Source organism: Gopherus flavomarginatus, chromosome 6, assembly GCF_025201925.1.
Source record: "Gopherus flavomarginatus isolate rGopFla2 chromosome 6, rGopFla2.mat.asm, whole genome shotgun sequence".
Classification (NCBI taxonomy): Eukaryota; Metazoa; Chordata; order Testudines; family Testudinidae; genus Gopherus; species Gopherus flavomarginatus.
In genome coordinates this window covers 99,513,232-99,526,505 of record NC_066622.1, presented here as the reverse complement: position 1 = coordinate 99,526,505, position 13,274 = coordinate 99,513,232, and the positions used below count along the sequence as shown (strand labels likewise).

Sequence of the window (13,274 nt, the reverse complement as noted above, 5' to 3'; positions counted from 1 at the left end):
TGGGTGGTGGTGGGGAGAACCATGGAGCCGCAGCAGCAAAAGTCAGACAGGTCACAGCCTCCGTGAATTTTTGTTTATTGCCCATGGACTTGTCCGTGACTTATGCTAAAAATAACCATGACAAAATCTTAGCCTTAAGCAGGATTAATTCCCTGAACAGTGCCCAGTCCTGTGCATTGAATGAGGCTGGAAAAAACTGTATGTGATCTCGTAACTAAAGACTTAATCAAATGCACAAGGGGGACAAGGTGAGCGAGGTAATAGTTTTTTGTTGAACCAACTTGTCTTTCTCACCAACAGAAGTTGGTCAGAGAGAAGCTACTCCCTCACCCACCTAGTCTCTCTAATATCCTGGGACTGACATTTCTACAACTACGCTGTAGTGCACAAGGGGATCAAACTAAGGTTGCACAGTCAACCTTATTACTTTCATTTCTTAATTTCTGAGTGTGTGATTTTGCAACTCTAACATACTTTTTGGATGTAATTTATCTATAGACCACTTCTGAGATACTGCTTAGCACATTTTACATTAGGCAGCAGAGACACTCTTTACACCTTTCTTTACATCTTTCCAAATTACCATGAGGAGGAGGCCAGAAAGGCCAGTGGGTTTATTCTCTTTAATGCACCAAGCAAGGAGTTGGGGAATTGGAACTTTTATTCTTGGCAATAGAAAAACTCTTCACCTCAAAGTTCTAAGCACACATTCTGATAAGGTCTGTATCATTTTTATAATTAAATAATTTTTATTAATAAGGGCTTATGAAAACAGATCTGTAATTGATAAAACTAGAACTTCTCACCACTGATCAATGCTTTTTTGATCATTCCCGAGAATCTTGAAAGCCCAGCCGTATCTTCAGCATTGAGTTGTTGGCCCTCTTAGATGGTGAAAAATAATAGCCCTTCACAGATGAAAGATCGTATTTGTTACGTTCTTTGTGTGATGTTTTTGCAGTACCGTGTGGTACTTTGAAAACGTTGGCACTTGTAGCCTAAAAAATAGCTTAATGGTGAAAATTAAATTAGCCTTTATTCTTAAGGAACTATTGCTAAACTGCAATGATGGCACAATGTAGCTTTAAACCAAAGAGTAAATTACTTCGTTTGAAAAGGAAGTATGTATTTGATATATTAATATAAGCCTTGTTAAAATGGCACAAGTTTGCATCAATTTTGAGTCCTGGGGACCTCCACCAGTGGGAAATAGAAGTATAGACTGTCCCTTTTCAGAGGCATTTCCTTCTTGCTTTTCTAGCAGGGGTTTCTCCCTTGCATGTCCAGTTCCTGCTGCCTGTGAACGTCTTGGAAAGTTTGTTTTTTTTCTCTTGACTGCATAGAATGCTGGCCTTGCATTTAAGGTGCGGTTTGTTTAACAGTGATGGATGTTTACTGTGTTGCTGAGAGGAGTATCTGTAAATTTCTTTCTCCAGTCTCAGGAGACCACCAACAGTAATGGTAGCTGTTTAACTCTTGATTCTCCTGAAAATGTCTAAATTAACATTTAGAGGAAGAAAGCCCAGGGAAAGGCTTTGTCTCATCTTCAGATATATCCTAAAGATAAAAGATTTACATTAAAATTCTTTCCGTTAGTATGTGCTACTCAAAGATGATAAGCCAAAGTGCTTTCCTGACTAAAATAAAGAACACGTGAGTGTGTATTTCCTAACTTTTCTAAGCTACTTTTTAATATTCTGATACCTCTGAATTTGACATTCAGAATCCTTTTTTGCTTGTATGAAGATACAACATGAGTGTTCTAGAACCTGCAGAGAGTGCTTCTATAGTAAACTTTTCCACTACATACAGAGGCTTAAAACTAAACTACAAAATACACTATGCAATGAAATGCTTCATAAGACTTAAGCTTGAGCACTTTTTTTTAATTTTCAGACTTAAAAAAAAAAAAAGACCATCCTTATGTAACATTGATTGTGAAATATATTGCTTTTTAAAAAGTCAATAAAAAGGAAAAAACAATTACTGGGATTTTTTTTCACCTGTACTTGTGTCAGGGTACATTGCAGGATCTATCTGTTTAGTTTTGCCTTTGACTGACTGAACAAGGCAGTGCTGTGGACTCTTCAATCTGAAGGGCTTTTTTTAATGGCTGTTTTAACGGGATAGTCAGGCCCCAAAGTGATGGGTGCCACTTATAAATCTATAAATGGCTTTGATGTTTTAGAATTTGAATAGCATTTTATCTGATTATATCAGATAAAGTATCAGTCTTTCGGTATTTTGAAAATAGAAATAATATGTCCTTGGTATTAATATTTGAAAACATGGCTACTGTGTATTTAACCCATCACTTTTATGGGAATTTCATAACTGTTTTTTTATGTACATGTACAGCTTTGTACATGCCCTTAGAGAGGCACTGTTACAGAACATCTGCTCAAATTCACTTTTAGAAGAACTCCCTTAGTATAAGGTTACGCAGATCTAGGGCTGCACTGGCTATGAAGGAGTTTTACTTGGTCTAAGGAGTGTATCCTGGTCTAAACTAGATGCTTTGTGGAAATGAAAAATGTGCTAATTAAAATGTGTTAACTAACATGATTCTAAAACATTGCCTATTTTTCTGGTCTAGCTGTGCTCACAGCAGGATCACTATTGGTCCTTTTTATTTAAATGGACGCTGCCAGTCAGTAGGGTTCTAGGAAGGTAAAATACCATGCAGCACCCCACAACTAATTGTGTACAGCATACAGGTATATTGCTATGGAACTTTGGGCATGTACGAACGTAAGTGATTTTTTTTAAAATTGAGAGACCTTAAGTCCTTGGTATTGATTGGATGTGATTTCAGAGAACCTTAAATGGTGACTTTAAAAAACAGGCAATTTGTCTAAAAAGAAAATGAAAGAGAAAATCATCCCCATGGGATTTCTGCAGGGGATTTTGCTTTCCATTAAAAAGAAGTTTGTTTGACAAATGTCCTTTTGATTCCCATAAATATCTGTGAAAGATTGCTTTCTTTTTTGTAGTACTAGTTTAAAACTAAAACACAGAAAATCATAAATTAAAATGCAAAAATGCTGAAGGTCTAACTTTAACCCTACAAAATCCAGGGAATTCAGAGCAAAGGCTGGTATGCCGTAATTTATCCTGATGGACATCAAAATTGATACAGATTTAGACAACTCTACAATATGTAGGCCTCTGAGACAGATGAGAGATACTGTTTCGGTCTTGATCCTGAATACTCTGATTGTTGTTAAGCTTCAAACCAAAACATTTCTAAGTCTTTTTTTTTCTTGTATGAATATTCATAGCTGTCTATGAAAGAAAAGGTTATTACATTTTAGTGTGTATGTTGAATAGTCCGTAGAACTAAAGGTGGTCAAGTTGGGACTGAAAGGGAATTTGCTTTATAGCAAGCCATATTTTGGAAGGGGGAAACTGTGAAGTGATTGCTTGAGATTCACAACTTTTTGATGCTTTGATGCACATGGGCCCAAAGTGGGTATTGAAACATAAGCATTAATTGCATGGATGAACTTGCTGAATGTATGTCTCCATCCCCCAGGATGAAATACAAACTGTCATTTTAAATGACTTGCCAAACTACTTCGTTCCAAAAGCAGCACATTAAATGTTGTTCGTTAAGTTGTTTTTGAAATGCAAAATGAAATGGTGCTATAGGGGTTTATTTAGATTAGCTTTTTAAATGCAGCTGAGGTCAACATTGAAATTCACAGAATTTTCTGACTTTGTGAAGAAGACATAAGTAAATCTGACAAAAGATATAGCTTTATATATTCATTTATCTAAGGGTATGGCTACACTTACAGTTGTACAGCGCTGGGAGTTACAGCTGTGTTCGTACAGCTGTGTAAGGAAAGCGCTGAAGTGTGGCCACACTGACAGCTGCCAGCGCTGCAGTGTGGCCACATTTGCAGCGCTATTGGGAGTGGTGCATTATGGGCAGCTATCCCACAGAGCATCTCGTCCCATTTTGGTGCCGTGGGTTGTGGGAAGGGGACAGAAGGGTGCGGGTCATTCCACTTCCTGTCCCAACGCCCCGTGGTGCATCGCTTCACATCCCAGCAGTCACTTTTTCCGTCCACGTTTGGTGCCATTGTGAGTCTCCCAACGGTTTCTGTGCAGCGTGATTTCTGTGGGAAGTGGAGCCCGAGTTGCTGAGGACTTTGCTGATGAGTGTCACCAGCACATCACATTTGGCAGTTGAGCTATTCCTTCAGCTCCAAAGTGATGAGGAGTCTGACGATGACAGAGAGTCGCCTGACGCGTATGACAGTAAATTGCTTGTGGCATTAACGGAAATGCTCAGCACCGTGGAACGCCGCTTTTGGGCTCGGGAAACAAGCACTGAGTGGTGGGATCACATCGTCATGGAAGTCTGGGATGACAATCAGTGGCTGCAGAACTTTTGGATGAGAAAAGCCACTTTCATGGGACTGTGTGCTGAGCTTGCCCCCACCCTGCGGCACAAGGACATGAGATTGAGAGCTGCCCTGCCAGTGGAGAAGCGGGTGGCTATTGCAATCTGGAAGCTGGCAACTCCAGACAGCTACCAATTGGTCGCGAACCAGTTTGGAGTGGGAAAGTCGACCGTTGGAATAGTGTTGATGCAAGTTTGCAGGGCCATTAATCGCATCCTGCTAAGAAGAACCGTGACTCTAGGGAACGTGCAGGACATTCTGGATGGCTTTGCACAAATGGGTTTCCCTAACTGTGGAGGGGCGATAGATGGGACGCATATTCTTATTCTGGCACCATGCCACCTAGCATCCGAGTACATTAATTGGAAGGGGTATTTCTCAATGGTTCTCCAGGCACTTGTGGATCACCGTGGGCGTTTCATTGACATTAACACAGGCTGGCCTGGAAAGGTGCATGATGCACGCATCTTTCGGAACACTGGCCTGTTCAGGAAGCTGCAGGCTGGGACTTTTTTCCCAGACTGGAAGATCACAGTAGGGGACGTCGAAAAGCCCATTGTGATCCTTGGAGACCCCGCTTACCTGTTAATGCCTTAGCTCATGAAACCGTATACAGGGAAGCTTGACAGGAGCAAGGACCGGTTCAACTACAGGCTGAGCCGGTGTCGAATGACTGTGGAATGTGCTTTTGGCCGTTTAAAAGGGCGCTGGCAATCTCTGTATGGGAAGCTAGACTTTGGGGAAAGCAGCATCCCTGTGGTTATATCCGCGTGCTGTACCCTCCATAATATTTGTGAAGGGAAGGGTGAAACATTCAGTCAGGAATTGACCTCTGAGGTTCAACGCCTGGAGGCTGAATTTGCACAGCCAGAGAGCAGGGCTACTAGAGAGGCCCAGCACAGGGCTACAAGGATTAGGGATGCCTTGAGGGAGGAATTTGAGGCTGAAAACCAACAGTAATGTTTGGTGAAGTGCAGTGGTTACAATGTTAGTAGGAATCTGTTTTTCCTGAAATGATTTGCAGTGCCTGTTTCTTTCCTGGGCTACGGTATCTTTCACTTTCTGCAATAATAAAGACTGTTTTTTCAAAGCCAAGAATTCATTTATTGAAAAGAAAATAACTTTCTTGACAGACACACAACATTTTGGGAACCTAAAAGGGTAGGGGGGTGAGGTGGTGAACTGTACAATCACAGGTTTGAATATGTCCTGTCTGGAGTCCTGTGCAATGACTGCTGCACTTCAGGATGAAAATACTGCATGGTGATGGGGGTTGAGTGCAGAGGGTAGGGGTTGTAGTTCTCAGGGCTGGTTGGTGAACGTACCGGTGTTGGGAGCAGCTGGTGATGGTAAGAACCTGGATGCTGGGGAAGGGGGTTTGGAGCTGACATTGGGGCACAAGGGAAAGAGCTTTGGGATGGGGGGGGCAGCACGGTAGTGCTCTGCCTGCATGGCTATGAGTGACTGGATAGAATCCGCTTGGCGCGCCAGGATGCTTATCAGCTGTTTTGTGCTTTTCTTCTTAGCCGCTGCATTTCTCTGGCAGAGCCTGCTTTCCGTTTCCCTCCAGTCCTGCAGTTTTTTACTCTCTGGCAGTGATCCATAACTGCTTTCAGCATGTCTTTGCTTTTTCGTGGCTTCTTCCTGAGGTTTTGTAGCCTCTGAGCAATGGATGATACGGGCAGTCGAGTAGTCAAGGACACTTTTCGAAAGGGAAAAACGGCAACAGTTAACAGAGGCAGCATTGTTTGTAATCTCATCCTCACACAGTGAAGGAGTTTACAGTCTTCACTTTAGCATACTTTTCCCATACCAAACAGAGCGCACATAACCCACAGGAGCCACGAAATGGTGAGTAAGGGGGACTGATTGCTTCAGGGATGTGCAGGGGTTTCTGTACGTTGGGGAAAGCAAACTGCTGCAGGGGGCATCTACACTGAACAGTCTCCCAACATTTTCCACAGGAGTTAATCCTGGAAGATATCTCGCTGCTGCGGGTCACCTGGGAAGAGCGGGAGGGTCTTCTACAGCAATGCAAATTTGGCCCTGGCCCCTATGCAGCTTGCCTGTGTGCAGCAATGGTCCCCCGACCCCTCGCGGCACAGTGACGCGGACGCGTTAGCCTGACTGGGACAAGGACCACAGTGGCTCTCCCTATAAACTTGCGCAAGCACATTGCCCATGCTCTGGCTGAAACTTTTGAAGAGATTACCGAGGCCGATTACCGCGACGTGATAGACCACATCAATGGGCTATTCCACATCTAGGCATGCATGCATGCAGCCCTAACCCTCCCTCCTCTCCCGAAACATTTCCATCCTGAAAATAAAAGCCACTTACCGGGAACCCGCTCCTCTGCTTGTCCTTCATCAAGTACCAGCTGCTGCGACTGGCTACCATCCTCCTGGCTTGAGAAGAGCTCCTGGCTGCATGCCTCCTGGGACTCTGGGGTGTCTCCCTCCACCCCAGTACCCTCACTCTCGGTTTCCTCCCCCTCCTTCTCCTCTCCCACCCCCTCCCCCCGCTCTGAAGTGTCCATCATGGTCGTCGGATTGGCAGTGGGGTCACCCCCAAGTATCGCATCCAGCTGCTTGTAAAAACGGCAGGTCGTAGGGGCAGCACCGGAACGGCAGTTTCCCTCGCGGGCTTTGCAATAGGCACTCCGCAGCTCCTTCACTTTAACCCTGCACTGCACCGCGTCCCGCTCATGGCCCCTTTCCAGCATGGCCCTTGAGATCTGCCCATAGGTATCGTAATTCCTATGGCTGGAGCGCAGCTGTGACTGCACAGCTTCCTCACCCCAAACACTGATGAGGTCCATCAACTCGCCATTGCTCCATGCTGGGGCTCGTTTGGCACGTGGAGGCATGGTCACCTGGAAAGATTCTGATTGTACTCCACACTTGGCTGAGCAAACAGGAAGGGGATTTTTAATATTCCCGGGGCATTTAAAGGGCGGGTCACCTGAGGCCAGGGCAGTAGAGTGCGAACTGATGAGCAGAGTGGCTGAACAGGCATTCTGGGATACCTCAGAATACTCTGGAGGCCAATTACAGCGCTTTTAGTGGCCACACTGGCGGAGCTGCGCTGCATCACCAGCCCTGCAATCGTTATTCCCCAGGCAGAGCAGTAGTACAGCCAGTGCTGCAGCCAGGGAGATGCAGCGATGTATGTGCCTTGCAAGTGTGGACAGTGAGTAAGTTGCAGCGCTGTAAACCCACCACCAGCGCTGCAACTCTCCAGTGTAGCCATACCCTCAATATTAGATGACATGTATACTTTGATCTTTTAACTATAAATTATACCTGGCAACAGCCAGAGCACTAAGTTCTCTTATTGCCCCTCCACTGACATTTTAACAGGGTGGCAGTGCAGATGCCTATGCTGGGCAGTCAGCCAGAAGATTCCAAGTACTGTGACTTCACCACCAAGTCCCTTTTATATAACATTCTGGACTTCTCTCCTGACGGATATGATTTTTTGCTCCTAACTTAAAAAAACAAAAAGCTCCAGAGGGGTATAGAAAATGAGGTGGGGGAAAGGTACCAAGCTGGGTTTTACATGAAACCTAAGTTCAGATTTGGTTTAGCTGACATGAACGTCTGCAGCTGAAAACTGTCCCATCATTTGGCAGTCGTTGCTCAAGAGAGGGCCAGAGCCGTCCAGGGCCTAGCTGTGTGGCAAGTCAGCATCAAGAGGCACTGACAGAATGAGAGGAAGCTTGTGTAATACTTCTCAATGCTTTGCTTGGTTGCAGCCTCTGTTATGTGTCATTTGAGAACTAACAATCAAAAATTCCTTTAAGGAAAAAAAGAAAAAAAATCAACATCCCTGCCCCCCTCCACTTTCGTTAGCTGAGATCAGAGTAAGAAAAATCAAACATTTTTTTTGACCTTATATTTGTCAGGCTTTTGACTGAGTTTATAAAGGTGGGGAAACAATTTCCATATTTTTCTGTTTGCGCCTTAGGGGAAAAAACTACCAAAATGACTGCTCAAAACTCCTGGCTAAATGATGGGATTGCTTTTGTGGTGTTTATTGCAACACACACAACACTCTGGAAAGCAGGAACATACATCAGTATTAATAGTTGCCTTAAAATGACTGTTTTTTCTTCCGTTAGATTAAATTGTCATTCCTGGATCTGCTTGTTGCTAGAAAGCCTAAATTTTATGGGATAGACTGAGCTTCCTTTTTTAAGTGTAGATAAACCTTTCAGCTGCATGGTCAATGTTTAGCAAAGTTTGTAAGATCAATTGACGATATGAATCTGTTTGATAGAAATTACTGAGTTTGACACATCTTCACTGAATATACAAAGACTTGCTTGTAATGAAATTATGTATTTGATTGCACATGTATATGTGTATGTATGCTTGTTTGTGTGCTTTTGCCTAATGTGATTCACTGCTTGATAAAAATGATTATAAATATTTTTACAGTGTATTGCTCACTTGTGAATTTCCAACTGTGAATGTTCTTTAGGCAATGTATGATCTTAACTGGTTGCTCAGTTTTTTGAATGTATTTTATATAAGGTTGAAACATTTTTTAATTTGTTTGAAAATTCTTGATTAATCATTTTAACTCAAGCACATGACATTTGAAGGTTCTACTGAAATTGTGCGATAACTAATCATGCCAATTTTAAAGATGACTCATTGCCTAAAGAGTTTTAATTTTGCTTTTCTTTCTGTTTTAATTCCTCACGTTAACCTTTCAGCTGTAATATAACTCCTGCTATGTTGAAATGAAACAGCAGAAGAAATAGACTGCACAAAAGGTGTTGATGACATTGACTAGAAGTCAAAGCTTTATAGACAAGAGGAAGTATGTTTTGGTAAAGAGAGAATTGGTTATTGATTTTGTGCCTTTAACGTCATTAGATTTTACAGCATTTCAGAAAGAGTTTTAAACAGTCCATGTGATGCTTTTTCATAGCTGGTGGTGTTCAGAATCCTTGAGGCAACTTTGAATCTAGTATTGTCATTAGTTTTAGATACTGATACGTTTTTCTTCTATAGGTGAGCAAACAAATGCAAAAAAGGCCCAGTAAAATCCTCTGTTAGGTCACACTGTAAAATGTATGGATACAGTTCCATTTATTTGTGTCTTACACGTTCCTCTATTAACATCACCGGTAATTTTCAGTTAAACTTTCAACCTTTTATCTTCAATGTACATACGTGGCTAAACTCTAACAGTACAAGAAAGCCTGTCCTTGGAGAGTGTTTCATTTCTGGCACATCTGATAGGCTGTATCTTGCTTCACAACAGATAGTCTGTGCAGTTCTCCTACCCTCAGGTTGTGTTAAACTCTGCCCTGCTGGTTTGGATAGGATCGCCATTTTAAAACCCATTTTAACTTAGTGTGGTCTACCCTTTGTTCTAGCACCAGTTGACTGCATTTCATTAAAATGGGTATTTCAATCTTACCCTGTCTGTGCCTGCAGAACAACAGAGCTCAGCTACAGTTGGGGAGCTATGTTTGGCGTTAGTCTCTTGAAAAATCCACTTGCTCAAAGTTAGAAGGAAGTTTTTCCTAGGCGTGTATAAGCAACTTCTGCAGGTTATAAGCTTTCATTTAAAATAACTTGAAACTTTCAGCACCTCTTTGGAGAATATCTTCCAAATGTTTTGTGGAAGACGATAAAATATACATGATGAACAAAAATACAAATCTGAAAAAACCAGCAGTTTTTTTAATACGTGCATTCCTTCCCCCAAAATAGTAACAATGGAACAGTCTGAACATCCCATTATACAAAATTACATCTCTTTTTGGCAAATGGACTTTGTTCTTGCTTCTACTGAAATTGGTGTTAAAGCTCCAAAAAGCTTGAATAGGATCAGAATTAGGCCTCGTGATGGTAGCATGCATTAGTCTCCCATGTTTATACCTAACCTCTGACAAATAGTAGTAGATTAAGCAAGTTTTTAAAAATAGATATGTTCTTCAAGTGAGAATATTTTTGTACCCTTTCTATCTAAAACATTTATATTTCCAAGAAGATTTAACTTAAAACTAGATTTTTTTCGGGTGCTTTTAGCCCATTCACATAACTTTTAATGTATAAGGATCTTTCCCAGCCTTTAGTATTAAAAAAAAAAAGCCAACTTTTAAATTAATAAATTCATAATACTCATAACAATTAAAATCTATCTCCAAATATACCCCATACAGTATATAGTGTTTGTTAATCCTTTCTCTGTAAATACGCCACATTTATCGAGGTGTCGGTAGCTGGTTTATAGTGAGCTCTGCTAAAGATAAATGCAAAGACGGAGCCAATAAATAACATGAGTGGGCTATACCATTGAGGGATACAACCACCATGACAATAATCCAAGAAAATGATTGCAAAAAAATTCACTAGCTTTTCACTCGAGCTTCCTTTGTGTTCAGAGAGAACTAGAGGCTGTTCATTTGTCTTCAACATAATCAGCACTATGTGGGTGTTTTGGGGTAGAGTTTGACTCAAGTTTGTATATATAGCAAAAATATTTCTTTAATGAAAGGAAAACACAGCCCGATGTACTGTGATAATTCTTAACATTCTTCACATTCTTAACAACTCCATGTCTTCAAAATAAGAGCTACTGCTATATTTGATCAGTAGAGCTGAGCTTAATTGGAAATTGTATTTTTGCTGATCAATATGATGACTTTTTTTCACTTGTGGTTTCCAAGCCAGATATTTGTCAAATTTTCATCTAAATTATTAGGCGAACTAATCTCCAATCTGCTGTCAAGTAGAATGGTGAGTTCTTTCAAATATAACTGAACAAGAGACAGCTATAGATGGTGGGTCTGAACCTTCAACTCAGTATCAACTCTTGCTGGAATTTATACCTAGACTTCTTAGCAGTGTACAGTTTCAGCAAATAGCTAGTTGTTGGAAATTTTTCTTGGTTTTGCAAGTCTAACAGATCAATTCATTTTGATGTTTTGTGAACTTTATCTTTTGGTTAACCAATTTTTTTTCCTTTATCTTGAATATGATGGGATCTTCGCTAGACAGAGGTAACAGATGGGGGCAGTTTGTAGCTGGACCTTCATGTGGTGGTGTTTGTTGTTTTCTGTTTCATAATACTGTTGCTAAATTAAGCTTGCATTGTTTCTGCTTCTGTGCTTGCATGATCAGATATGGATTAACCTCAACTGTACTTAATGTTTTTATATTAATTTTCTTTTCCGCTGTATGTGCGTGTGCGTGCGTGTGTATTTTCTAAATGGTTCACCACTATGAAATTCAATATCCAGCCTCTAACACAGTTCTATGGATCCTTTTCAGTCTTTAAAGCTTCAGTGGATCAGTTACCCAATGGCTTTCAGCTTAGAAGTGAGATCAGCTGATAAAATACATGTAGTGTGCTTTTCTAATCAAAACATTTCCCGTTATCTTAAAAGTTGCATGCATTCATGCAGGAATTTTGACTCTAGTAGTTGTCTTTACCAAACAAATGCTTGGGTTATACTAACGTTCTATCAGGTAACTACATTTTTGGGAAACTATCATCACTTCAGATATTAAAACCAAACTGCTTTAAGCTATTGTTAAACTAGACAACTATAATAGAAATAAAACACTTGGGGATAAAACTCATTGTGGCTGTCATTTTAATTCTGCTGTAAAGAGCCTAGAATATATAGTACCATTATTAGCTAGGGAATTTAGACAACACTAAACAAAAAGCACATCGTATGTTGTTTCTATCTCTGTACTAGACTAAAGATGCTAAGTTTATTGGCCAGTTCCATTTTGTGCTTTACTTGAAAGAAAAAACACTATTTCTGGTAGATTTGAAGTCTGGAAAAGGTCCATTGAATTTGAATGGCAATAGGAGGGATATGTTCATAAAAAAAAACTTGTTGGCAATGATATAAATGATACTGATCCTCTTTGTTAAGTGTTTAATTGATTCTTTTATTTTCTTTCTTTGGGGTGTGTGGCTTGGATCTGTAAAATAGAAGTTATCTCAAGAACGGGAGAAGTTTGCTAATGAAGACAGTATATTTTATACACTTGGAGAATGTGGACTCATCTCTTTCTCTGACTATATCTTCCTCACTACAGTTCTCTCCAGTAAGTATAGTCTATTTTTCTGTACTCTGTTATCACTTGATTCCTTTATATTTTTTAAATGTTTACCACTGATGCAATTTTTTTGTTATGACATGTACATTGGATAGTTTTTTCTAAAAGGGATTCTGTTGACTACTTGAATCAAGAGTTGAATGAATAATTGGCAACGAATTCAACTTGTGGCACTAAGGTGCCACAAGTACTCCTCATGCTTTTTGCTGATACAGACTAACATGACTACCACTCTGAAACTTTTTCAGAGTTAGCCCAAGATTTTGCAGAATGTCCACTAGCAAATTGTGACTTCTTCATATTTATTCATTATTTTAAATTATTGGGCATAACTTTATGAATATTGATTATTTTTGGCTTGCTGTTCAAAATTAAAAATTCTAGCGGAGTTCCTGGTTTGTGGTTGACCATATTAGTCTAGATCAGGGGTGGGCAAACTTTTTGGCCCGAGGGCCACATTGGGTTTCGTGAATTGTATGGAGGACTGGTTGGGGGAAGAGGTCGTGGCCTGGTCCCCACCTCCTATGTGCCCCCCCTCGGGATTCCTGCCCCATCCAACCTATCCTGTTCCCTGACGGCCCCCCCGGGACCTCTGCCCCATCCACACACCCCTGCTCCCTGTCCCCGGACCCTTGCCGCCCCATCCAATCCCTTCTCTCATTCCTGATGCTGCCCCCCCTCCCCCCAGGACCCCTGCCTTATCCAACCACCCCTTCTCCCTGTCCCCTGACTTCCTCCGGAACCCCTGCCCCTGACTGCCCCC

At 41.3% G+C, this 13,274-nt stretch overlaps 2 protein-coding genes across 5 annotated transcripts in view; one reads left to right on the top strand and one right to left on the bottom strand.

The window, feature by feature from the left end:
* MICU1 (mitochondrial calcium uptake 1) overlaps positions 1-13,274 on the top strand; it is a 231,194-nt gene that overhangs the window by 102,527 nt on the left and 115,393 nt on the right. For all 4 annotated transcript variants that reach the window (XM_050959515.1, XM_050959516.1, XM_050959519.1 and 1 more), the window contains one exon: positions 12,385-12,499. In XM_050959515.1, coding sequence (XP_050815472.1) covers positions 12,385-12,499 — 115 coding nt within the window. The remainder of the gene's footprint in view (positions 1-12,384; positions 12,500-13,274) is intronic.
* On the bottom strand, positions 5,493-7,990 carry LOC127054056 (zinc finger and SCAN domain-containing protein 29-like). Its single transcript, XM_050959719.1, has 2 exons — positions 6,753-7,990; positions 5,493-6,114 (listed from the first exon to the last, which is right to left on the bottom strand). The coding sequence occupies exons 1-2, from the start codon at positions 7,279-7,281 to the stop codon at positions 5,912-5,914; spliced, it is 732 nt and encodes a 243-aa protein (XP_050815676.1). The 5' UTR covers positions 7,282-7,990; the 3' UTR covers positions 5,493-5,911.

What these genes read in the sequence shown, in the direction of transcription:
- LOC127054056 (XM_050959719.1), bottom strand. Translation starts at nt 7,281, where the DNA reads ATGCCTCCACGTGCCAAACGAGCCCCAGCATGGAGCAATGGCGAGTTG. An exon ending in AGCAGAGGAGCGGGTTCCCG is followed by an intron (nt 6,115 to 6,752) that starts GTAAGTGGCTTT and finishes CCTTTCGAAAAG; the next exon opens with TGTCCTTGACTACTCGACTG.